The sequence below is a fragment of the Geotrypetes seraphini genome, chromosome 10 (genome assembly GCF_902459505.1).
Source record: "Geotrypetes seraphini chromosome 10, aGeoSer1.1, whole genome shotgun sequence".
NCBI classification, from domain to species: Eukaryota; Metazoa; Chordata; class Amphibia; order Gymnophiona; family Dermophiidae; genus Geotrypetes; species Geotrypetes seraphini.
The window spans coordinates 43,645,884-43,673,377 of record NC_047093.1 but is presented as its reverse complement, the minus strand read 5'-3'; the positions used below and the strand labels follow the sequence as shown (position 1 = coordinate 43,673,377).

Genomic DNA, 27,494 nt, shown 5'->3' with positions numbered 1-27,494 from the left:
GTTCAGAATAAAAACATACATACCTGCCTCCGGAACATCAGCACCTGCTATAGGAAAGCTTAGTAGAGCAGCACAGAGGTGTCTTATATGGACTGGGGAGTGGGCTAGTGAACCATAGAGAGGAGGACCCAGGCCCATAAGCCACTCTAACCACTACATTCATGATGGAAAATGTGAGCCCCCCAAAAAACCCTACTGTGCTGCCAAATAGGTGGCACCTGCAGCCATAAGGGCTATTGGGGTTGTAAACAGGTGGATATAGTGGGTTTTGGGGGCTCACTATAACCTATAAGGTAGTTCTGGTGAGATGTTTATGCCAGCTTTGGGCGACTAGCGCCCTGTGTCTAAATTGGACTTAGACATATCTTTTGATTATCCCCCTCCATGGCATTTACAGTCCGTTCTTGTTATTCACGTGTTCCCAATGAACGATTTCACATATCAGCGGTTGCATCTATTGTGACCAATATTCTCCATTTGCGCCACTGTGTCACATATTTGCGAACCTACTTTAAAAAGCCAGCTTTCTTTGCTTTCATTTTCACTTTGCATCTGGCATTCACTTCCAGATATGGCCCCCAAGTGTTCAGAGAGTAAATTACAAGTATCTGCTGTACATGCTTTCCCATTCAGGAACCTAACCCTATTTTCTCAATAGGATCCACTGTTCACTTTCTGTGATTTTGAGGCACAACATGTACTGCTGGAACCCAACCTCTATTTTCCCATAGGCTCGCTATTTGTGATTTTGTGGTTTGCGAACATTTTTGGGAACCGTATTATCACGAATAATGAGAACATACTTTATAAATAACTAATGATACAGGGTAGGTAGGATTTCTGAGTAAAGCAGGTGATCAAATACCAATTGCATGTGGTTTGGCTTTCTTCTTGCCACTTTCCCATACAGGCCCTTTTTGGGATAAATCTTGAAATTGCTGAAAAATCTGTTTTTCCCTAGTTTCAACAAAATGCCTCTGCAGTTCTTTAAAAGGAGTCTCAGGCCTGACAATGACCTTTCTTATCAGTTTGCTTGACCCATGACTGGAGAGAGAGTCTGATTGAGATAGTGTGTTGGTAGTGGCTAAACAGTTTCTACTTTAGAATGCCTTATTCAAACACATTGGAAATTTTTTTTAAATCTCCCCCATCCCCTGCAATTGTTTCTGTAAACAATGCTATCCCAAAATTATTTTGGTAGCTCTGTGTTTGACATGTTTGGACTTCTGCTTTAACTTCATATAAAAGCAACAGATGATTCTTCATCCTAGAATATTGGTATCGGTCCAACTATGATGATTAGCCACAGGTGGGCTTTGTTTTCCTCCTTATGTATTTTGTTATGGTGTTTATTTGGAACCTGAGTTAATTAAGCAGTGTATGAAGACTTTTTGGTTTCTTATTTTTAATTATATACATATTCAAAAAGAAATTGTCATTTCACACTGATATGTTGTATATATGAGTGAAACAAATTTCTAATGCATTTTGAAATGTATGTTTTTAGAGAGTAGGGATTGAGATGTTTAAAGCATAAATAGTATCTTTAAATGGACCATCATTGTGTATGTATACCTACAATTATATCTTTAATACATATATATCTATATGAGCACATACACACAGACAATATGTATTTTTCTTTAAAGGAGCTTTCTGTATTTTTAATATGTTTTGAAGCATGAAATATGAATTTGTATGGCGGGGGTCTATGTATGTGTGTATATAGATCTATCTATCTAATCTAATTTAATCTAAGGATTCTTCACAGAGTTCTTACATTTTAGGTAAGTAAACATTTATCAGGGGGGTGTCACTGTCAAATAGGTTATTTCTCTCTCCTTGTTATGCTATTTAAACAAAAAAGCTGAACTATTTCCTTAATAGTGCTTCCCTTTGGAGATTAACTGTTGAATTTAAAATGCTCAAACATTCCAAATAACATATCCAACTATAAAAAAAAATTCAAAACAGAGAAAAACATTAATATGAATTGTTTGTCAAACTCATTTTTTTCTCTTGCATTCCAGCTGTTTGCTAGACAGTTATACAGGTAAGAATACAATATTTCAATGCAGAGAAGATAATTATTTTGGTTTTTCCGTTTTTGTTGTCTATAGGTACACCGCAGTAAAATAATACATGGGTATAATTTAAGCAGTTGAACCTCTTGTAGGCTTAGTTTTTTTTAACTATGTGTATTCAATGAAGCTTCTTTTAATACATTATTATTGGGTTGCATTGACAGGGATGATATGGCATAACACTTATGACCAGTAAAATTTGATACAAATGACACAGCAGAAATTTGAAAGGACATATACAAATTGAACTGCATAGATGAATTAAAAAACATTGTAAATGAATAACAATAAAAGTAAGTTTCTTGCATAGATAAGTCATGTATCTTATTTATGAGACTTGATTATTTGTCTAGTTATATACATATAGAAACATGATGGCAGATAAAGGCCCAAATGGCCCATCCAGTCTGCCTACCTGTAGCATCTACTGTCTCCTCCTCTTCCCTAAGAGATCCCATGTGCCTTTCCCATGTTTTCTTGAATTCAGACACATTCTTTGTCTCTACCACCTCTACTGGGAGACTGTTTATATATCTACCATCCTTTCTGTAAAAAAATATTTCCTCAGGTTACTCCTGAATCTATCACCTCTTAACTTCATCCTATGCCCTCTCACTCTGGAGTTTCCTTTCAATTGAAAGAGACTGACTTCATGCGTATTTATGCCATGTAGGTATTTAAATGTCTCTAGCATATCTCCCCTCTTGCCTTTCCTCCAAAGTGTATATATTGAGATCTTTAAGTCTGTCTCTCATAAATCTTATGACCATTGACCATTTTAGTAGCCTTCCTCTGGATTGACTCCATCCTGTTTATATCTTTTTGAAGGTGTGGTCTCCAGAATTGTACACGATATTCTAAATGAGGTCTCACCAGTGTCTTATACAGGGGCATCAATACTTCCTTTTTCCTACTGAACATTCCTCTCCCTATGCACCCAAGCATCCTTCTAGCTTTTGCCATCACCTTTTCAACTTTTTTAGCCAACTTAAGATCATCACATACTATCACAGCCAATTCTTGCTCCTCTTTCATGCATAAAAGTTCTTCACCCTCTAAACTACTTACTGCTCCCTCAGGATTTTGAATGCTAAGCGAGGTACCCCTCACTACCAATGATAAGAGAACTTCTGGATATGATTCAGTGCCTGACCAAAGAACTGTACTAGGTTTATTCTTAATGATTCCAGATAACAAGGATAACCTGGCCAAATGGCCTTAAAATTCAGAAATGGCATCTTGAAACTTATCTTGCAGCCTGTGTAATATATAAACATGGGAAAATGGGTTCAAGTTTCCAGATCCATAAGATCAATTTTGTCTGTATTTTGAACCAATTGTAGGACCAATTCCTGGGTTTCTATTTAGAGAATGACACGGTGGTTATTACCCGCGGCTAGCTGCAGGTAACCCACCAAAACGGTGACCAAAAAAAAAAGGCCACCATGAGATCGGGGATAAGGCCATTCACCGCCCCGTGGAGCGGTGAATGAGCATGCGGTCTGACAGCCCCCTCTCTCCCGCAGTCCGGCCGGCCATGCATCTCCCTCACTTCCTCCCTTTCCCTTACCTTCTCTTGTGGCGAAACTGGCGATTTCTATAAGGCTATGTGCTGTATTACAGCCGGAGCCTTGAAGTCGCGTCGCGTTGCCTGCTGGAAAAGTCTCATCTGACGCAACTTCCTGTTTCCGACTTCAAGGATCTGGCTGTAATATAGAAATCGCCAGTTTTGCCACAAGAGAAGGGAAGGGAGGGAGGGAAATGCATGGCTGGCCGGCAGGAGAGAGCAGCTGGACCGCGTGAAAGGTGCTGGGGGTGGGGGGGATGGAGAGGAGAAGACGCTGAAGCAGCCTGAAGGGAACTGGGGAAGAAAGAGAGGGGAGAAGACGCTTGGAAATGGGAAGAGACAGTGGGGAAAAGACGCTGGGAAATGGGGAAGAGAGAGTGGGGAGAAGATGCTAGAAAATGGAGAAGAGAGAGTGGGGAAAAGACGCTGGAAGGGAATAAAACAGAGATTCCAGACTATGGGGGGAGTGGAGGGAAGAAGATGGGTGCCAGACCAATTGGGGGGGTGAAGGGAGAGGCACAGTAACAGAGCAAATGGAAGACGCAGAGAGATGGCAGACAGTGGATGGAAGGAATTGAATGAGAAGATGAGGGAAGCAGAAACCAGACAACAAAGGTAGAAAAAAATTTTCTGTTTATTTATTTTGCTTTAGGATAAAGTAGTATATTAATTGTGTTTATAAAAAATGTATAAACAAAGCTCTGCCAGCTGAACATCTCTTTCTCTAGTTCAGCAGCCAGAACTTTGATTTATAAGGAAGGAATAAGCTAAATATTGCAGTACTGAGGCTTATATGGATGCTGCGGGGACGGCGGGTACGGGGCGGTGAAGGGGATGGCGGGGACAGGGCAATGAAGAGGATGGTGGGATGGGGCAGTGACGGGGATAGAATTTTTCCCCGTGCCATTCTCTATTTATATTAACCCATAGTATCCATGTATGAATAATTGAGTGTATTGTTCCATTTGTTGGTTTTAACTAATCTTACTGTATATTTTCCACAGATGATAAAAAGGGCTTAACCAATAGACTTAGCATATATTGCAAATTGTTGTCTTGTACCACTGCCTAAATCTTATGCCACATTGTCAACTCTTTGTCTAATTTCCACCCTCAAATCCTCACAACCTCTCAGTTGTATTATTTGCTCTTAAATCTGAGAAATGTACTGCAACTTGTTCTAAGAGCAACAAGAGGAAATCCAACCAAATCTGCAGTAAGATCACCAAACCAGGAAAACCAAAAAAACTGCAGACAATGTACAAGATGCAGGCAAAATTTATTGTACCAAAATTAAGGTGCAGTAATATAAAAAAAACCTTTTTACCAACCAACTTATTCTGCCAGCTTTCCCAGGAACATAGGACATAACAGCAAACAAACAACATACAGCTTATCCAGTCTTCCCATTCATACAAACTGCTATGCTCTGTTTTTTACCACCCTTTTCACAAAAAAATATTTCCTTAGATTATTCCTGAGTCTATACCCTTTCACATTTATCCATTGAGCCCCTAATCCAGAGCTTGCTTTCATGTGAAAGAACCCTGCTTTCTGTGCATTTACACTGTTGAGGTATTTAAATGTCTCTATCGTGTCTCCCTTCTCCCATATTTCTTCCATAGTGTGTTATTTGTCTCCATATATTTAATGAAGACCACTGAATATTTTGTAGCCACCTTCTAGGTTAACTCCATTCTGTTTATATCCTTTCATAAGATATGTTTTTATTCGATGGTCAACTAGCCCATGTCCTGCTTTCAACAGTGGCCAGTCCAGGTCACAAGTACTTGACAGAATCAAACATAGTAACAAGATTCTATGCTACCGATCCCATGGTTAAGTAGTGGTTTACTTCTTGTCTAGCTTAATAGCAGATTATGGACCGTTCCTTGAGAAACTTGTTTAAACCCAGAACTAGTTGAGGTCTCAGTAGAGACATATACAGAGAAACTATCGCATCCTTTTTCCTGTTGGCCATTTTTCTGCATTTGCACCCAAACATTTTTCTGGCTTTTGCCGTCCTTGTTTTTACCTGTTTGACCACCTTAAGATCATCAGATATAATTAACCCTATGTCCCATATTTCTTTCATCTGTACCGTTCCTTTGGGTTTTGCAACCCAAATGCATGAACTGGCCTTTTCTACTATTAAAACTTAGCTGTCAAATTGTAGACCAAGTTTGACTAGATCTCTTTGTGTTATCCACACTTTCCAGGGCAACTGCTGTTACTGATTTTATTAACCACAAAGAGGCAAACCTTTTCCAACAGACATTCTACAATATTGCTAATAAAAATGTTGACAAGAACAGGAAGAAGGACTGATCCTTGCTGTATACCATTGGTAACACCTCTTTCCGTAGAGTGAATTCATTTACTACTATCCTTTGTTGCCTCGCACTCCACTAGATTCTAATTCAGTCAGCTTCTTTAGGGCCCATACCAAGGGTGCTCATTCTAATTATACATTGTCTAAAGTTTTGCCGATATCTAAGTGCACTACATCTAGCGCTCTCCCCTGATCCAACCTGGGATGCTATAATCAAATGAATTCTAGAAATTGCAATATCTTCTGTTTTAGTAATGCTTCCATTAATTTACTCACTACTGGAATCAAATCAACTGGTCTGTAGTTCCCAACCTCTTCCCCTCTCTCTCTCCTGTGGATAGGAACCACAGTCCTCTGGAATTTCTCCTGACTCTAATGAACATTGAAAAGGTCAGACAGCAGAGTCGCCAGGATTTCCCAAATTTCTTTTAGTACCCTCAGATGTAGCTCATCAGGTGTCATTGTTTGATTCAGTCTTCATTTGAGGTTTGATTTTTAGTTCAAGCTTTTCAAGATGAGTTACATTCAAGTATATAAGTAGGTCTATCTTACTTCTATTCCTATTTGTTTTTGTTCTGAGGTCCTCCTACTGGCCTTTCATCTGTGATCACAAATATTCTGTGAACAGAAATATTTGTTACACTCTACTTTATTTTCATCAACTTCTATATATTCTTTCCCTCTGAGCTTGCATTTTTGAGCTCCAAAATGCCACTTTTACAATTTCTCCTGTTTCTAACATATCGTAACAAAAAAATTGAAAAAAGTCTTTCCCCCCCCATTTTACTATATATATTTTTTTCTTCCATTTGCATCTTTGGTTTTCTGACTGCTTTGCTAGTTTCTGTTAGCTAATAAGAATTTTATGTCCTCTTTCAGCATGCTCTCTCTTATAATTTTTTTAATTTAAATTTTACAGTAAATAAATACAAACAGCACTCTTTTAAAAAATCAAACAACCCACATCAAAGGATAGAGAAGGAAAAAATATAACAAGAAATAAAGATTACTCTATATCCATCCTGGTCAAACCACAGAGTGATCTAATAATATACCTCTCTATGACCAAACTATCTCACATCTCTAACAAAACGTTTCTAACCAGGAAACGTTTGCATCAGGAAATGTAGCAAAGCATTTACTCCACCCCCCCCTTTTATGAATCTATGTAAGGCTTTTTCATTGCCTGCCACAGTAGTATTGCGCTACCGCTCATAGAATTCATATGAGCATCAGAGATAATACCGCTATGGCTGGCAATAAAAAAGCCTAACGCAGCTTTGTAAAAGTGGGGGGGGGGGAGGAGAAATTTTAGGAAAAAAATAATACTAAGAGCCGAAATCCTTACACTAAGCTGAAGAAACTGCTTTTGACTTGCTTGCAAAGTCCTAGATATACACCAGGAAATATTTTGACTTTCCTGTTACAAACCAGGAAATATTTCTTTTTTTTCCTGAAATAAGATCTTAAAATAATTGTCTTATCCTTCTTCGAGGAGAAGATGACCAGGAAAGTAGCATTCAATATTATGTCATCCTGAGTAGTTTTCTAAAAACTGGGTCAAATTTATAGATTCATTTCCTTTGAATAATGATACATCATGAGCCAGCTCATCCTGGCCCCTATTCAGCAATTTTGTAGGTAAATAATAGCATTTTGAAATAACAATTGAATCAGCAATAGACAACAATAACACATCCTTAAAATACTTTCTTAGCAATATTTGAGCAGATAATAATAGACATACAGAAAATTCAAAAATCATATCTATAAAACCTAATAAAGAATCAACAACTCTGTTTGCCTGCTTTTGATCAGTATCCAAAAGCCCTACTAATACTGCCTCTGTATAATGTCTTCTACAGAATCCTTTTTAGAAAGGATGAAATATTCTTACCCTCCAAAACTACTTTTGATCAGTATCCAAGAGCCCCACTAACTAACACTGCCTCTGTATCATATCATCAGGTACGTTTTAAATATGAGCTTTCAAACACCTGGAGCAATCCATCCGATGTGCCACAGGGGTCTCCACTATCTCCATTGCTCTTCAACGTCTATATGTCCTCACTTGGCACGCAGCTAACCCAGCTGGGAATAAAACTATTTAGTTATGCAGATGACTTTACGAATATCATCCCATTCGCTAATTCTGTCTCTGAAACTATTCACAAAGCTTCAGAAGCCATAAACATGATGGAGCACTGGATGACAAACTTTAGGCTCAAACTTAATTCAGAAAAAACAACTTTCTTCATTGCTTCGCCACATCCGCTTGACACCAAATCACCACTATGTATCAATAAACTTAGTTACCCTATCCAGCCCACCATTAAGATACTAGGTGTAACTTTGGATCAATGCCTAACCATGAAAGACCAGGTAGACTCCTTAATCAGAAAGGGATTCTTTACTCTCTGGAAACTCAGATCCATTAAAGCTTACGTCGATACATCGGCATTCAGAACCCTAGTCCAATCCCTCGTACTAAGTCTACTTGACTACTGTAACATCGCTTATTTAGCAATTTCCCAAAAGAATATGCAACGTTTACAATTGATGCAAAATGCAGCAGTCAGACTGATCTTTGGGCTGAGGAAGTTTGACCACGTGACACCCTACTACCGGCAGCTGCATTGGCTGCCAATGGCGGCGCGCATAAAGTTTAAATTTGCCTGCTTCTGCTTTAAAGCACTACACGGCTTGCCCCTAAATACAGACACAAGAGAAGCTCACATTCCAATTTCGTTTCCTCCCCAGTTCGAGGTTGTAAACTGAAAAAACACCATGAACACCTTCTCTCACACCAAGCAGCATCATGGGGTAAAGACCTAGAACAATTGCTTTCGCCCACTACTTATGGGGAATTTAGGAAACGTCTAAAAACACACTTGTTCCTAAAGCATCTAGACAACTGATCCTCTCTTCTCTCTCCCCTCTATAGCGATTAACTTGTCCTTTTGATCACTCTCTCCTCAACAATGAATTTCCTGTTCTATTAATTCTCTTTCTTCCTCCCCTCTTAAAGTCAATTCAATTTGTTACCTTTGCTTAATCTTCTGTAAACCGCATAGAACTTCACGGTATTGCGGTATATAAGCTGTTATTATTATTATTATTATTATTAAATATTCTTTAACCCTCCAAAGCTGCTCGTATTGTAGGCAACATGGTTTTCAGTTGTTAAAGGCACTTTAGGTCAATGGGACTCTACCTCTGTTAAATCCTTTGACACCATTCTTAAGTATAGGGCATATTACTATTGCCTTCAATATGTTTAGCAAACAATCCTCTTATAAATGATACTACTTCATGGACTGGATCCCAACATCTGTAGCAAATTTCCTACTTTCCCCTCCATTACTAGACTCCTGCCTCCCTGTGCCAATGCCCCCTCCATACCCTCTCTCAAGTCTCTTTTGTAAAAACTGCCCTAATGTTTTCTAGTATTCTAATCAATAAGGAGTTGGATGTGTCCAAGAATCTCCCTTCGCCCCTCTGGCAGCATGAAATGTGTGCCACTTGTTTGATTGGGGAAAGGCAAGGTATTCTTAAGTTTGCTTTACTATATAAAGCCTGTTCTTCTCTCCCCCCCCCCCCTCATTTTTGAGAAAATTTATCTTTTGAAGTTATATATACTAGTTTCTCATGTAGTCACATTCTCCCCATACCCCGTATTCTTAAATCTAGTTATTGTTAGCATCAGCTTTCCATGTAAGAATCTGTATTAGCTAGTTGAAATTTTCATGTCTGATGCTCTGCTTTGGGTGTAATGCATGTTAATTTAAAACAAGCCATACAGCACGTACATAGCTTGTAGATTTAAGGGTGGCTGACACTGTTCTTCTAAACTGATTGCCAAGGTGGGGCTTGGGTGGTGGTTTATTTTTGTCATAAAGTGTATAACTTACAGGTATTACTAGCTGCTACCTTAAAAGCACTTGCCTTCTAGATAGAGCTTAAAATATTGAGACATATTCTTGCATCACACTCTGTCCTTATTTGCCCAGAGTATTATTCCTTTGTTTAGACCCTTGTACATTTCAGGAAGTATGTCATACCACAAGAAAGGAACCAGATAAAATAATGCACAGACTGTGCATTAATTCCAAATTAACCTACTAGACCTGATCTGAGTTGTCCAAAAAGATACCTATTCTAAGCTTAAGTGCCCTTATAAAAGATACCTAGAACCAAACTCAGCAACAAATAAATGGGTGTGTTCTTTATGCACAAATTCAACTTACTTTTAAAATATGTGGGTATATTCCAACTTTACACAAACTGTACCCCCAGGAATGCCTACTTATGACATGCATATAAATACACACTATCTTGTCAATAAGTGCATTTATACATATACAGTAAAACCTTGGAGTGCAAGTAACTTGGTTTGCAAGACAAGCAAAAACATTTTATTAAATTTTAACTTGATAAACAAGCAATGTCTTGCAATACAAGTACATACAATATACTCACATCACAATTGAGCCAGTGGTTCTTCTCTCTCTGACACTGCAGGAGTGTAGTGACTGTTCTAAACAAGCAAGGTCTTGCAACACAAGTACATACAGTATTTTGTATTAAAGTTTTTGGGTTGTGAAATGAATCGTCTGAGTTTCCATTATTTCTTATGGGGGAAATTCGCTTTGATATACAAGTGTTTTAGATTACAAGCATGAGGACAATGTTATAAGAGGCTTTTTTCCGTATACATAATAATGTCCTTTATACAAAGAAAAAACTTTATAAAAATTAGCCCCTTATAAGGCCAATTTATAAATGAATCCTAGGAAAGAAAGGCACACAAATCACAATTCTGTAACCTAGGCGCCCACATTGATGTGTGCATTACAAACGTAAATATCTAGAATACTGGCATGCACATATCAACATAAGTGCTAGTAGGGTGCCTAAGTGCTATTCTGGAAATACCTGATTAACTTGCATCACATATTTGCAGGGGAGATATACAATGGTGGGATTTAAGTAAGGATCCTACTAACAGAAGTAACTTACAGAATACTGCAAGTTACTAATGTCCATGCTATTTAGGTACCTCTATATATGTCAACTCTAAGGCTGGTGTAACTGCAGGTCCTCAAATTTTAGGTATGCCAGTACCGGGCACACTAGTATTCTATAATGGAATCTAGTCATCTAGGTACTGTTATAAAATAGATGCCCACCGTGATTCTTGAGGTGCCCTGTTACAGAATTGCTTCCCTGGGCACACAAGTTACATCTGTTTTATAAAGGGACTATATTCACGTGTGCATTTCTTTTTTTTTTTTTTTTTTTAATTTATATTTTGAACATATTATCAAGAATAAACTTGTACAGAATATGATTGAGTCAGCATAATATAAAACAAATGAAGTAACAACTATATGACAAAATTACTATTTACTCATCAAAATTAAAGTCCCAAAATTGAGATCCAAGATGTTCCTGAGTGAGAAACTATTAAAAGAAAAAGAATAAATTCAAATTGCAATTAGGCAGTCAGATGAGAATGGACCAAGAGTAAATTTATACATTGAGATTTTCTTTATCCCCTTCAAGGCCCCTCCTGGAGAGAAATCATGTCAACTGAGAGGGTTCGAAGAAAATATAATTACAAGATTTGTACTTTACAATGCATTTGCAAGGGTATCGTAAAAGAAATGATGCCCCCATTGCAGTGACCCCAGGCTTAAGAAGCAAAAATTCCTTCCTTCGTTTCTGAGACTCCCTTGTCACATCTGGAAATATTTGAACTTTATGTCCAAGAAATTCTTTATGTCTATTCTTAAAATAAAGCTGTAATGTCCAATTTTTATCTGGTGATAAAACCACCGTAGCCAATAGGGTAGCTGGAATAGCTACCTCCCTCATTGAAGATTCCAATAATAATGTTATATCCATTTGTTCACCCTGACCTTGTTGTTCTAGTGGACGCTGTTCTTCCGAATTTTTTGATGTTGGCAAATAATATATTTTGGAAAAGGGAGGAAAGGCATCATTAGGAACATTAAGAACTTCACAAAAGTACTTTTTCAAAACTTATTTTGCTGATAAAGAAGGGATCTTTGGGAAGTTCAAAAATCTAAGGTTATTCAATCGCATATTATTTTCCATCATTTCCACCTTTCTCCTAAGGTTAAGATTGTCCTTAACACGTGTGCATTTCTAAATGTATTTATACACAAACATTTACACCTATTTAAAGGCAAATATAATTGTATGAATGTACTGTATGTGCTAGTGGGAATATCCTCACACATGCCAATCTCCTCCAGAAGTTCCTGCATGTGTGTGTTGTGGAAAAGAAGACACTATGGGGTTGATATTCAAAGTGATTTAACTGGCCAGAAACATCTCCTGGCTGATTAAATTGACTATTCAGAGCTAACAGATCTTTTTCAGTGGCACTTAACCAGTTAGTGGCACTGAAAATGTCTAATTAGCGTTTAATTCAAAACTGGCTATTTTGGGGGCATTGAAGAGGTGAAAGCAGCACATGGCTAGTTAAGTGTCACTATTCAGCACTTAACTGACCAAGATAACTACATAAATAGGACTTTAAAAATTCATTTTTATCTTTGCGGTGCCCCAGAGCTGCTTAAACGCTAAATATCTCACTTAAAGGCTACTTTTTAACTGTCTCCAGAAATTCAGTGCTGAAGGACATGACTTGAACTTTCTGGCTCCTCTACCTATCTGAAAAAAGTCAGCCATTCAGAAGTGTTGTGGGACCAAGCAGGAGTGCAAAAAGCTCGTGCCTGCCTTGTGTGCCACTCTGCCGCAAGAGAAGGAAGCAGCCGTCCAGCGAGGGAGGGGCAGGAGCATGGAAAGCTGGACCGCTGGAATTATTAAAAAAATAAAAAAAAAGTACCTCATGGGGGTGGGGGCTGTCTGTCTGCCTGCCTGCCTGTCACTAGGCTTGCCCTGTACTCTGTCCTGGCCTACCACTAGACCACCAGAGGGGGGACAGGGTACAGGGCAGGACGATGGGACAGAGCACACCATTTGGTTCAGAATTTTTTTTTCCTCCTCTACACTAGGTATATCTTATGGTCAGGTGTGTCTTATAGAGCGAAAAATACAGTACATATCTATTCTGTTTCTTTATTGAATCTTAATGTCAAGATATTGTCTAAAATTCTCACATATATGGCAAACATACACAGGGACATTTCTATGAAGATAAAATCTCAAGGGCAATTTATGCAGCTGAGGAAGGATTTGGAATAGGTTATTTAATGTTGAGAGAAAGCACCCTCACTGGTTTGCCTGGGGAGGATATGGAAGGAATGTTGCAGGCTTTTAGGCTTGCTGGACACATCGATTGATGGATTATGGTTTTGTATAGTTGCCTTAGGCTAGAGGTTTGTGTGAATGGTTTCTCATTGGATTCATTTTGACTGAGCAAGATTGTGTCCTTTAGGAAATTATAGTGGAAGTTAGAGAAAATACTGGTTGGGAAGTAGAACAGAAAGTGGTTCTGTATAGAAATATAATAAGCTACTCTTAAAGGAGGAACCACAGAGGCCCTGAAACAATAAATTAAAATAAAAGGGGGCTCTAGGATATGAGCCAATACCATGATTCAAAGAGCTATAATGAAACTGCCATATTTTGGCTAATCATTCAAGTTTTATTAACCATCATCAGTCCTTCCAATAAATTATATCCATAATGACAAATTGATAACAGAATAATTTTTCAATTTTATTTTAATGATCAGAGACAATAATAGAAATCACAGCAAAGAAAAATAAACTCTTTACAAGATCTATATAATCATACACAACAACATCAAGGAGGAATTGCTGTTCCACCCTTGAACAGAATACATACAATAGCTAAATATATTTCATGAGATATATCTGCTTACAAAAACAGAAAAAAAGAATAGCCAGTCATAAGAATATAAGCATTGCTATACTGGATCAGACTGAAGGTCTATCAAGCCCACAGTCCTGTATCCAAAAATGGCCAAGCCAGGTCACAAGTACCTTGTATACGAAAAAAGTCACTACATGAGAAATGTTCATGAATAAAATTTTCAATAATGATTCAACAGTTGTCAATTCTTAACTGATAGAACTCTGCTCAGAGACATGAAGGCAATATTTTCCGCCTCACCACCCAATCATTGCAGTGTTCAAAATGTTTTTTCTCCATTGAGATCTTCTCCTTAACTGATATGTTGCTAGCTACATCAGCTATGCTTAGCTTTTTATGCAAGTTTAAAGTTGAAAAGCAAATCATTCAAACTTAGCTTTAAAGTAGTAGCAGGTTCCGACGTGCCACGTTAAACTGGAGGTGAAAGCTCATGTGAAATACAGTTAGCTAGTATCATCTCAGCGTGGTTTGTACTTTAAGAAGAAACCACGCTGAGATACTAGCTAACTGTATTTCACATGAGCTTTCACCTCCAGTTTAACTGTATTTGTTTGTCGGTTCCCTGACGAAGGACTGAAACGTGGCACGTCGGAACCTGCTACTACTTTAAAGCTAAGTTTTAATGATTTGCTTTTCAACTTTAAACTTGCATAAAAAGCTAAGCATAGTTGTTGTAGCTAGCAACATATCAGTTAAGGAGAAGATCTCACTGGAGAAAAAACGTTTTGAACACTGCAATGATTGGGTGGTGAGGCGTAAAATATTGCCTTCATGTCTCTGAGCAGAGTTCTGTCAGTTAAGAATTGACAACTGTTGAATCATTATTGAAAATTTTATTCATGAACATTTCTCATGTAGTGACTTTTTTCGTATACAACTAACTTCTCTTAGTCACTCAACAGTAACATTTTATTTGTTGATTTGTTACCCCTTCAGTACTTTCTGACTGGGGTCACAAGTACCTAGCAAGATCCCAAAAGAGTAAAAACAGATTTTATGTTGCTTATTCCAGGGTAAGCAATGGAATTTCCTAAGTCAATAAAAACAATCTGGTTGACTTTACAGCTTGCTTATCTAACAAAAAAGCTTCCAGATGGGTAGGTTATAAAAATAAAAAAAACAAAATTGATATCCCGAGAAGTAATATTACTTCTAGTATAACAAGGAAAAAATGTAGGTATAAAAAGAAGCACCAATGGCAAAAACCTTATGTTTTAGCTATAAGAGGTTTTTTTATCCTCAACCGAGTAGACCTGGAGTAATCTGGAAAGCAGGGACGTTGCCAGAAGTACATTTTTGGGGGTTCTCAACCCCCACCTCCCATGTAGCACTGCAATAAAATATTGCCTTTGCTGGCGGGAATGCCAAACCTCACTAGCCAGAGAACTCTCCTGCCTGAGTTATGCCTCTGCTGAAGCAGCATTTAATTCAGCAGGTGTACTTTGGTTGCAAATGCCTGCTCTCTCACACATGACTGTCCTAATTCTTAACTGGAGAATGCCACAGTGCACATCATTCTGATCTGGACAATTCCATTCTGGTTTCTTTGTATTTGTGTCTGTGGTTTTGTTTTCCCCTGTTTGTTCTTTCTCTTACAGTTATAATGAGTAACATTCTCTGGTTAAATGCCACTGAATACTTGCTCCCTGCCCAGTCAGATTGGCTTATCTGGGTAGGAGCCTCGCCTGCCTGATTAAGCCATGCTTAATATCAACGCCTTAGAAAATATCAGGGGGTCCTTGATGTTTGAGCTAATTTCAGAACCACCCTGAACTACGAGGGGCTCCTGAAAAGTTCTCAGCCTAAGAAGAGAATGATATGGAGCCATTAAACTTACAAGTTAGTCCACACTTTTCTTGATGCTTTTTATTTAATTTTATATGATTGAAACGTAAAGTGCCAAGAAAAGTATGGACTAACGTGTAAGTTTCATTGCTTCATATCATTCTCATCTTGGTTTGGCTGAGAACTTTTCATTGACCCCTGTAAGGAGTCCTTTTATTAAGCTTAGGTAAAAAGTAGCCTTAGCCATGCCCTTACAAGGATTTTTCCTGCATGCTAAGGCCATTTTTACTGCAGCTGGAAAATGGCCATTTTTCCAATAATGGCCACGTGCTGTTGTTGCAACCCACCCACAAAAGGGAGCTGAAATTTAGGTTATAAATTTATGTATTATATAAGTGGAGGAAAAAGACCTCAGTGATAGTACATACACTCAATGCGAGTAATCGGATCTTGCAAACATTTAACCATTGGACCTCCAAAACCAGTCTACATATATTGACTATAGCCTTCTAATATATCAATTGTGCTTTGGATGCGGTAGAAGAAAGGCCCTGTTGGGGCTGGCTGTGAACAGCCTGTTTACAGCGCTGCCACTGCTGCTTTGGGTAAGGAATGGGGGGTTGGCGAGTCAGGATTGCTGCCACTGCTACTGGGTTGGTGAGGAAAGAGACATTGGATAGCCACTGGAACCGCTGCTACTGGGTTGGGGCCTGGGTTGGTGAGGAGAGAGACATGGGATAGCCACTTGAAATTGCAACCATAGCTGGATTGAGGAAAGGGAAGGGATCCCTTAGCTGGCACAGCTGAAAGGCAACTTCAGTGAGGGTCTGGGCAGGGAGAGAGAGAGAGAAAGAAAGAAAGAAAAAAATATAGATGGGGCAGGGAGAGAGAAAAAGAAAGACAGACAGACATCTATTCTAGCACCCATTAATATAATAGGTTTAAACATCAGGCGGCAATCCAGCACCAAGGATGAGCGAACGGGGTTCGGAGGGGAAACGGGATGTGTTTGCACGTTGTGTAGCTAGGCAGGTGTTTGTGGGCAGCTGGCCACAGCTGGATTGAGGAAAGGGCAAGGGATCCCTTAGCTGGCACAGCTGGAAAGCGGCTTCAGTGAGGGTCATGGCAGGGAGAGAGACAGAAAGAAAGAAAGACAGCAGGAGAGAAAAAAAAGAAAGATAGACGGGGCAGGGAGAGAGAGAGAAAGAAAGACAGGCAGACATCTACTCTAGCACCCGTTAACATAACGGGCTTAAACACTAGTAGTACATAAATCTACTAAATTGCACACAAGAAGACTTATCTGCTGATTCTTAGTGGAGCTGTCTGTTTCACTGGTAAAGCTTCCCCGGGAGGGGATATCCAGCATGAGCCACATTGTTGGTTTATTACAAAGAGTGAGATTGTGTTACCACCAACTCGGTGCGCTATTTCAGCATTATATATTCAAGAAATGTTTAGAAAAAATCAAGCAGCCAAAATTAGGACCCCACTGAGCTGAAAGCCAAAATGTCATCAAGAGTTATAGAAACAGTGTTGATAAATTTCTTCAGGAAGAGATTAGCTCTTTTTCATGGCTCTCCAATTAATGTTTTTCCTGATGTTTCTCTTAGGGCTCAAGGGTTCCGCTGGGATTTTCTTAAAATGAGACCAACAGTTTTATCTCTTGGCATGGCCTTCTTCCTGAAGTTTCCTAGAATATGCCAGGGTAAACTTTCAGGGGAAGCAGTATTCTTTTCTAGACCCCTTACTTACATTTGGAGAAGCTTATATATTCTCAGGAAGCTAAGAGGGTTAATTTAGCACCATTTGAGAATGGAGTGTTCATTTTAATGTTAATGAACTCATTGTACAACATTTCCATACTATTCTCAGAGGCTGCTATAGAGCATGCTAAAGACTATGCAGAGCCATTTTGTGCATCAGAAGCTAAAATGTTTGTACGCTAAACCAGTTAGAACTGGTTTAGCAATGAACATTTATGAGTCTAGAGTTTAGAGCATCAGAGCCTCAGTTCCTTTTGATGAGGCAAAAGCAATGCATGAAGCGCTGTTGTCCTCAAAATGGTGTCTCTTGCCCCACCTTGTACATTCTGGGATAAAGTAGGTGGGGCCAGTTTTTAGGATATGATATCCCTAGTGAATGTGCTGCATAATTATCTACATTCCCAAACAGCATGGCAATGGACACTAACAGATGGGAAGACCAAAAATGATCCGACATAACTCATTTAAAGAAGATCATTAATACCTAGGTACCAGTTGGGAAGAAATGGAAGTTGTTCCTGTCAACTGAACACTCTAAAGTACACTAGCTATCCAGTTGCCCAGCTGCACAGGTAGAACCAAGTCTAATGAATATGCATGAGATAAATTGGCATATAATGGAGGAAGTAGACATCCAGATCTCTCTCAGGCTTATTGTGGATATCCTGAAAAACCCAGCTGGCTAGTGGTACCCCAGGACAGGTTTGAAACTACTAAAGTAGGAATCTGACTTTGTGACCCTGTTATCCAGAGTAACCAATGCAGCTTACTCTATGGCACTGAAAAGAAAGGGACCATTTAGCGTGTATTTTTATTTTAAATATTACTGTTACATAAAATATACATACTGCAGCTGTTCTATTTTGTGCACTAACTATTTGTTTTTGGTTTTGTTTTCAGAGGATTAGGTGGAGAATTAATGAGACCAGCAGGTAAGGATTTATATATCATGAGTATGATAACAAATGTGAAATCCAGGGAACATACAATAGCTATTAGACAGGTTAATCACTGCTCTTCTAGAACACCATGATCCAGCAATCAACATTTCCTGAATGTTCACTTATTCTAAGACACCACCAGAAAAAGATCTTCTCATGACAGCACCAACTCTTTGGAATTCACTACCTCTGTACTTGTAGGAAGAAACTTCTATCAACAAATTTAAATAAAATCTAAAACATTTTTATTTTAAAATGGCTATGATTTGTAACTCGCCAACCAGTAAAGAATAATATCAAAGGAAGAGCACATCCCTCCCACTGTATTTACCTCTTATTGTTTCTCTATCCTTCTACAGATTGTATTTCACCCCCCTTTCCCTTTCCTACCTGCGCATCCCCACCATGTAAAACATGGTCTAAGTCACAAAAACCCACCTAAACTCACCAGATAAGCACTGAAAACACATAACACAGACCCCCACACACTACCCCAGTGATCACCCCCCCCCCCACCGCCATAAAAATTATATGCACAACTTTAAATTTCAGCCTCCAAACCATCATCACCCGGCTGCCTGGCATAGGAAAGCCTAGTCGTCCAGCCCAGAGGCAGCTTAAGTCGTCTTGGGGGTGGGTTAGGGACCCATAGAGAGGAGGCCCCATGCCCATAAGCCCCTGTAATTACTGCATTGATACTTAAACATGTGCACTCCCCTATACACTCCCAAAACCCTTTTTTACTGGCATATAAGTGGCTCCTGCAGCCATAAGGGCTATTGGGGTGGTAGATAAGTGGTCTAGGGGATTCTGGAGGTGGTTTGGGGGGGCTCACCATCACCTATAAGGGAGCTGTAGTGAGGAGAAGCCATGGCACCCTTTTTGTGAAGTTCACAGCAGTGCCCTGTAAGGTACCCCACTATTTAGGTGGCATGTCTGGGTGTGCAGTCCATCACTTTGCAGAACCCTCCCACATCCAACAGGGCTTGTTCTAGGCATTTTGGACTTTGACGGAAAGTTGGACGGAAATGTGGTATAAAGATGGATAATTTAGCGGCTTGGACGATCAGATCGGCAGGACATATAATTAGACGATTTTCGAAAGTAAAAAAAGTTGGACATATCTTTCGAAAATGTGTCTTAGACTCTTTTTAACTTTGGACGACTTGTGAGATGGACGTAAACGGACTTAGACGTCCCTTTCGATTATGCCCCTCCATGGGTATAGTGAAGGAATGTGTGCACACACTCCACTTGTCTGTACTCAGGGCACCTGTACTGGCTTTCAGAAGTTGGAGCTATGAGTGAATGTGGTAGCAGATCTACCACAGAAAGAGTAAGCACATGTATATGGACTCCTTTAAAATCTCTGCAATGTAAACTGTTGGACAGATGCTAAAGTAAGGTAAGATTATTGCACTTGTACCTACCATTCACTACTGCCACAGAGGAGCTCATAACCTGCTTTTGCTGCAAGAAGAAAGACACGTGACAACAAATTTACTGGGCAATCATTAATCATTTGGTTCTTCAGGAGATTTTTCTGTGATACTGCTCTTTTGAGAATCCATTTTTGTGCTGGCTACAATATACCTATCAGTGATATCATGCCTTGCTTTCTGTTGGGAACAAGATGATCTGACATAAATATTGCAACTTATGTTGTAACAAAATCAATGCTTTTAGCAGAACCACAGGTCCTAGAAACATGATGGCAGATAAAGGCCAAATGGCCCATCTAGTCTGCCCATCTCCAGTAACCATTTTCTCTTTCTCTCTCTGAGAGATCCCACGTGCCTATCCCAGGCCCTCTTGAATTCAGACAAAGTCTGTTTCCACCACCTCTTCCGAGAGATTGTTTCAGCATCTACCACCTGCTTCCCAGGCCCTGTCTAAAACTGTTGGATAATTTGAAACCCATGGCATTGCCTGCTAAAATTGTTACACGTACAAATATAAAACATAAGAGTTGACATACTGGGTCAGACCTGTAGCCCAGTATTCTATTTTCAACAGTGGCCAGTCCAGGTCTCAAGTACCTGGCAAATTTCCAAAAAGTAGCAAGATTCCATGCTATTTAATCCTAGGAATAAACAGTGGACGATTTATGGCTTATTCCTCCAGGAGTTTGTCAAAACCTTTTTTAAACCCACCTACAACCTAGATTGTAAGTGCTCTTTGGATAGAGAGATACCTACCCTATCTGAATATAAATCACCTTGAGTTACTGAGCTAAAAAAAAATCCCAAACCTCTACTATGTTAGATAAGTAGAAGACTACCGTAATTGTTGTCTGTGTTACTAATTATGGCAGTATCCCTATCTGAGAGTTACAAGACTAAGGCAATGGTAGTTGGAATATTTTAGAAGAAAGGACCTGCACAATGCAAGAATTTTTTAATTTTATTTATTTGTGACTTAATGCCTGCTATCAATGTGAAAGGTGTGACTTGCCTGAGGTATATATAGTGCATACAAAGATAGATATGAAAAAATATTAATATGGATTACAAATAAAAATGATTGATATAGATGATTTCATCTATTGATATAGATGAAAAGTTGAATAGTACATGACTTAACATAATTTTTTTTTTCTTTACAGTCTGTACATTGATAGAAAAATTATCATATTCAAAGTTACCTTACCATAATGATCCTATAATTGGTATGTATTATCTTAATATGATTTTTGTAGTACATGATTTTTATTCATTTTTTTGTTTGGTCCAAAAGTTTTCTCTTATTCTACATAGTAACATACATGGTAGATGACAGCAAATAAAGATCTATATGGTCCATCCAGTCTGCCCAAAAAGATAAACTCATAGCATAAGGTATGGTGTGATACTACATATGCATACTTGATCTTAATTTGTCCTTGTCATTTTCAGGGCACAGACCATAGAAGACTGCCTGGCATTGGCTTTGTTCTCTAGCTACTGAAGCTGTTATCCAAGCCTCACTCCAGCCCATCCAAATCTGTTAAGCTACGATCAGGGCACAGACCATAGAAGTCTTCCCAGCACTGGCTTTGCTTCCCAGTTACTGCTAAGTTTGTTTGGTTCCATTCTTTCCATACAAGATTCCTTTGTATTTATCCCACACATATTTAAATTCCATTACCATTTTCATCTCTACCACCTCCTATGAGTGGGCATTTCATGTATCTACCACTCTTTCTGTGAAGAAGTAATTCCTCACATTATTCCTGTTAGCCCCTCTACAACCTACATTCAAGTCCTTTAGTTTTACCACCTTCCTGTCTCTGGAAAAGGTTTGTTTGTATACCTTTCAAATATTTGCATGTCAGTATCATATCATCTATCTCTCCTTTCCTCCAGGATATACCAGAGGTGTAGTCAGAAGTCCATTTTGGGAGGGGGTCATAGGTAGACTGAAGGGACCAGATATTCTTTCCCTGTCCACCCCCACCGCAATATTAAGGTATACCTTTGCTGTTGGGGATGCTATTCGTAAACCCCGCCAGCCAATGAGGTCTCCTATATGGGTCCTACCTGTACTGCCAAAGCAGCGTTCAAGTCAGCGGTGCAATTGAGCAGCAGATGTTGACACTCGTGTGCATGCTCAGTTCAATCGCTGACCTGAATATGCAGCCAAAATGCACCTACTGACATAAGTGCTGTTCAGACAGCAGAGGCAAGTCTCACACAGAAGAACCTCTTCAGCTGGCGAGGCTAGGTATCCCTGTAAGCCATTAAAAAATGAGTGGGCTCAGGCCCCCGAGGCCCCCCTTGACTATACCATAGGGGTATGCATATTCAGATCATTGTCTCTTCTCATATGTCTTGTGGTGCAAACCATATATCATGTTTGTTACTTTTCTCTGAATTGCTTAAAGTCTTTTTATATTCTTAGCAAGATATGGGCTCCACTGAGTATTCCAAATGGGGCCTTACCAATGACTCGTATGGGGGTATTAACACCTCCTTTCCTCTGCTGGTTATACCCCTCTCTATGTAGTCTTAACAACCTTCTGGCTGTGGCCACTGCCTTGTCACATTGTTTCTTCACCTTGAGATCCTCAAATACCATCACCCCAAGGTTCCTCTCTTGAGCTGGGCTCATCACTCTCTTGCCTCCTATGTGGTACATCTCCTTTGTATTCTCCTCCCCAAGTACATCACTCTGTACTTCTTCACATTAAGTTTTAACTGCCAGGTCTTTGACTATTCTTCTGTTTTTGAGATCTAATCTAGTATTTCTGAGTTGAGCTATGCCTAACCAGGTTCAAGGCAATTTCTACAATGCAAGGAATTTCAGAATGTATATAATATATTATAGCAGTTTGATGAAGGCCAAGTTATGAATGGAGTAATGGGGAAGGAGAGTGGAGGTTCTATGACTACACTGGTATAATATTTGAGAAGAGTATGGGATTTAGTGACATTAATTATTTCAAGTTAGTTGTCTACAGTGTGTATGCTTTCAAAGAAGAGAGTTTTTAATATTTTGAGGAATCTGTTGTAGAATGTTTCCATCCTGATGTCAGTCAGGAGGTTGTTCCAGATCTTGGTGCCAAGGTACGTGACGAGCGAGTTGAATGTGCATTTGAATTTAATCCTTTTGGGAGATGGAAGGAATCGTTGAAGCAATTCTAGCTTTCTGGTTGCCGTTGACTAGGAATTGGCAAATAAGTTTGAGTAGTTCAGCATTTATTGCATATAGAATTTGGAACATTATACATGATAGTTTGACGGTGATATGAGTATTGACAGGTAGCCAATGTAAGTATTTATAGTAAGGTGAGACGGAGTCAAATTTTTTTAGTTTGAATATTAGTCTGATTGCTATGTTTTGAATCATCTGTAATTTTTTCAGGAGAGCAGAGTTTAGGCCCGCATAGAGGGAGTTGCAGTAATCCAGCTGGAACAATATAAGCATTTGCGTTAGTATGGCAAAGTAGCATTCTTGAAAGAAAAGTCTGATAAGTCTTAGTCTTCTCATATTGTAGAAGGTTTTCTTCCTTAAGTTGGATACTTGAGATTCCAATGATAGTTGAGTCAAGTATGATTCCGAGGACCTTGGACATCTTGTTGATATCCAATGTGGATCCTGAGATTAGAGTTACAGTGAGAGGGACCGTGTGTACAGTGTTATCAAACTATATAACTTTGGTTTTATCCGCATTTAGTTTGAGTTTGTTGGATGTGGCCCAGGTCTGCATTTTGTCTATTTCATTTTGATTTTAACAATGTTGTAGCGTTAGAATCACGATTAATTGGGATGAGAAGAATGTCATCTGCATATGAGCATAAGCATTTGTTATTGTCAAATTTTATATGGCCTAGTGAGCTCATGAAGAAGTTATAGAGGATTGGTGATAACTATGATCCTTGTGGTACGCCACAGAACGCTTGCCAGTTTTTTTGAAAATGCTTCATCTTTGTAGACAAGATATTGTCTGTTTTGTAGGAAGTCTTTGAACCAGTTCAGGACGGTTCCTACAATGCCTATTCCATTGGATTTGAGTAGTAATAGTTTGTGATCGACTGAGTCGAAGGCGGTGGACATGTCAAGTTGAAGGAGGATCACTTAGTAGCCAGTGCTCAAGTAGACTCTTTTAGCTAGGTTTCTGTGAAGAAGGCAAGGTAAGCATTATTGTTGAAAATCATTTATTAGTAGGAGTTTATTGGTTATTGGCCTGGCATTAATATAAATGCATGGGACTGGAATTGTTGTTTTTTTTCTACAGGTAGCAGTAGGTCTAAGGCAGTGGTCTCAAACTCGCGGTCCGGAGGGGGGGGGGCACATGCGGCCCACCAGGTACTATTTTGTGGCCCGCGGTCTGTACTAGTGCTATCTATACTAGTGCTGCCCGCTCTTTGCAGCATCCTCCGACTTCCCCCCTGGCCTCCCGCTCTTACCTTCAGATAATTACCGCTGCCTGCAGAGAGGATTGCCAATGCTGTAGCGATCCTTGCAGGCTGCCATTGCCCTCAGCAGCATGTTCCCTCTGCCGCGATCCTGCCCCTGACATTAGAGGAGGGGCAGGACCACGGCAGAGGGAATGTGCTGCGGAGGTCAATTGCAGCCTGCAAGGAACGCTACAACACCAGCGATCTTCTCTGCAGGCTGTGGTAATTATCTGAAGGTAAGAGCGGGAGGCCAGGGGGGGGAAGCTGGAGGATGCTGCAAAGAAGGGGGGAGGGGAGAACATTCAGGCCTTCGAGGTGGGGGAAGATTTATAAACTATAAAGAGTTTTACCTCATGCAAAATTGTCATTTTTTTAATGACATTAACTATTTTTTTTGCGGCCCTCCAAGTACCTACAAATCCAAAATGTGGCCCTGCAAAGGGTTTGAGTTTGAGACTACTGGTCTAAGGGGATTTTATCTATGTTGGTAGTGCTTCTATATAGGGTGGGGTTTTAGGTTTACTTTTATAAGCTGGATGGTTACCGGTGATTGTGGGGATTGTTTTATGAGATGAATTGGGATTGTTCATGGCTTATTGGTTGATAAATGGAGAGGGTCTATATGTAAGATGGTTGTGATAAATAGGATGCCCCATTGGATGAGAGGTATTAATTGGTAGGTGGTCATTAGCTAGGTTGAATAGTCCAAGAAGGAAAATGGGTAATGTATAAGACCATTTCATGGTGGTGGTTTAGGCACTTGTGGGAGAGAAACGTATGAAGAGCTGGGAGACTAGTGGTTGTTTTGCTTTAGGGAGATGTAAGGCATTTAGTTGTAGTGTGCGAGTCTTGGTTGTTGAGTTTTGTTTGTTAGAATGGAAAGTTAGTGAAAGATCTTGAAAGTCAGAGAAGATCGGGTTAGAAGTAATGATTAGATTGTTCCCGAGCTGTTCAGAGCTATGCTGGAAAGTGTTGAAAGGGTGCCTTTGATGGTATGAGAGTCATCAAGTAGGAGAGGGAAATGTTATCTGGGTGGGGTTATTCTAGATGGGCTAGTGTACACAAAGGTTATATTGGTAGTGGAGTCAGTTGGAATGTGAGGTCTTTATGGTGGAGTGGATGGGTGTGATTGAAGTTTTTTTGATTTGGAAGTAAATGGGGAGGAGGAGATGGAGTTTGAGTTTGAGATCTCTTCTCATGGTTTCTACTTCTTTCAGGATCTCCATTCTAATGGCCATCTTCATGTCATCTGCAAAAAGGCAAACTTTTCCTTCTATCCCTTCAGCAATGTCTCTCAAGAATATATTAAACAGAATCAGTTCATTCCCAACCTCTGAGGCAATCCACTACTTACCTTCCTTCGCGCAAATTCCATTTACCACCACCTTTTGTCACCTATCATCAGTTAACCAGTTTTGAATCCATTTCACCACTTTGGGCATAAGTTCAGCCCTCTCAGTTTATTCATGAATCTTTTGTGAAGAACCGTATCAAAGGATTTTCTGAAATGAAAGTAGATTATATCTATATGTACTTTATTCAGTTCTTTGGTGTCCCAGTCAAAGAACTTCAATCAGATTTGTTTGACAGAATTTTTCTTTGGTAAAAACCAGTTTGGATTTGGATTGGATTTCTATTGGATTTTCAGCTCCATTGGTGGCAGCTTCTATTGTACTGTGATCTCTGTCATTTACAATTTCCCTACGGATTTCTCTCGCTCTCTTTTTAGCTTGCTTTCTGAAGGAAAAGAAGGCTTATGGGACTGCTATGTATTTGTCTCTGTGAATGTCTCACTTACTAAGTTTGTGGTTGGTGTCCAAGCCACACTGGATTTTCAGGATATGTTAGTTCAGACATGTAGGCTATAAAAGATGTTTGTGTTTAAGATACACACATCTGTGAATGTGGATATATTTATTATGGACAGTAGGCTCTTAATTCTCTGTGGAATTTCTGTTCACTTCTCTACTCAACCCAGCCTTCATAGTGATGGAGTTGACCAGAAGCCTCAATTTGCATATATTTGTGAATCCTGGCTAACATGGACATTAAGAATGATGTCTGAGACTCTACTACCCTGCCCTTCTCCAAAGAGACTGTAAATGTTGGCTCATAAAGATAGAATATAATTGCATATTAGGACTATAAGGTCCATGTAAGTCTTCCCAAATTACTTCCCTTCACTTCTTTAGAAATAGGAATCCTTTGTCTTTAATTCTGTTACTGTTTTGGCTCCATATATCTTATATACAAGACAAGAATAGGGACAGATGGAAAAATAAATACAATTATATTAAAAAATAATAATAATAATCCAATCTGTGAGAGAAGTGAAAATAGCCAAGCTATTGTTACAATTGCACCAACAATTTCAAAACCTCAATTGTTATACATAGAAATATGGATAAAAAAGACCTTGTTACACAGCTATGAAAGGAAACTTAAGTCCTTCCAAAAAAATGACACCATCACCAATCTTTCACAAAAAAATCAAAACTGTATATCAATAACCATTAAACATTTAACAATGCAGAATCTTCAACAAAATAGAACTAAGAATCGCTTAAACCTTTGTAATAAAATCACTGTGCAATAGCAAGAGAGTAACTGACATCTGCTAAACTGAAGACATTTTCAAACAAAATCAGTTAAATTCCCTGCAGTGAGCTTTCATGGCAGCTTCAGAGGTCAGGAAATAAGACCAATGCTGGGTAGCCTTCTATAATCTGGGTTCCATGAATGGCAAAAACAGATCAGGATCAAGACTGGAGTGGGTTCAATGGCAACTCTGGTAGCTAGGAAACAGGATTGATGCCAGACAAACTTCTACTGTCTTTGCTTCAGAACTGGCAGGGAGAGTCGGAGATTAAGTATACTAGTGTTTAATTAGGAAGATGTGGAACCTATGGAGAGTGCCAGATTGAACTCTGGCCACTTTGTTGGGCAGACTGGATGGATTGTGCAAGCCTTTATCTGCTGACATACTTTGTAAAGAAAAATGGCACTTGGTGTCATAAGAGGTAGAGAATGACACAGAAACACATTTTTCCCTGTCCCCGCAGGAACTAAATTTCCCCGTCCTGTCCCTACGAGTTTTGTCCCTGTCCCGGAGCCCTGCCCCATTCCTGTAAGCTCTGCCTTAACCACTCAAGCCTTGAACACTTATGATTTTAAAGTGTTTGAGGCTTGTGCAGATGAGGACAGAGCTTGCAGGAATGGGGCTGGGACAGGAAAATGAGTTCCTGCGGGG

The 27,494-nt window shown here is 39.3% G+C and overlaps 1 protein-coding gene across 2 annotated transcripts in view; it reads left to right on the top strand.

The window, feature by feature from the left end:
* Positions 1-27,494, top strand: part of TBCD (tubulin folding cofactor D) — a 487,835-nt gene that overhangs the window by 310,875 nt on the left and 149,466 nt on the right. For both annotated transcript variants that reach the window (XM_033961208.1, XM_033961209.1), the window contains 3 exons: positions 2,031-2,053; positions 18,325-18,356; positions 20,971-21,033. In XM_033961208.1, the coding sequence (XP_033817099.1) occupies positions 2,031-2,053; positions 18,325-18,356; positions 20,971-21,033 (118 nt within the window). The remainder of the gene's footprint in view (positions 1-2,030; positions 2,054-18,324; positions 18,357-20,970; positions 21,034-27,494) is intronic.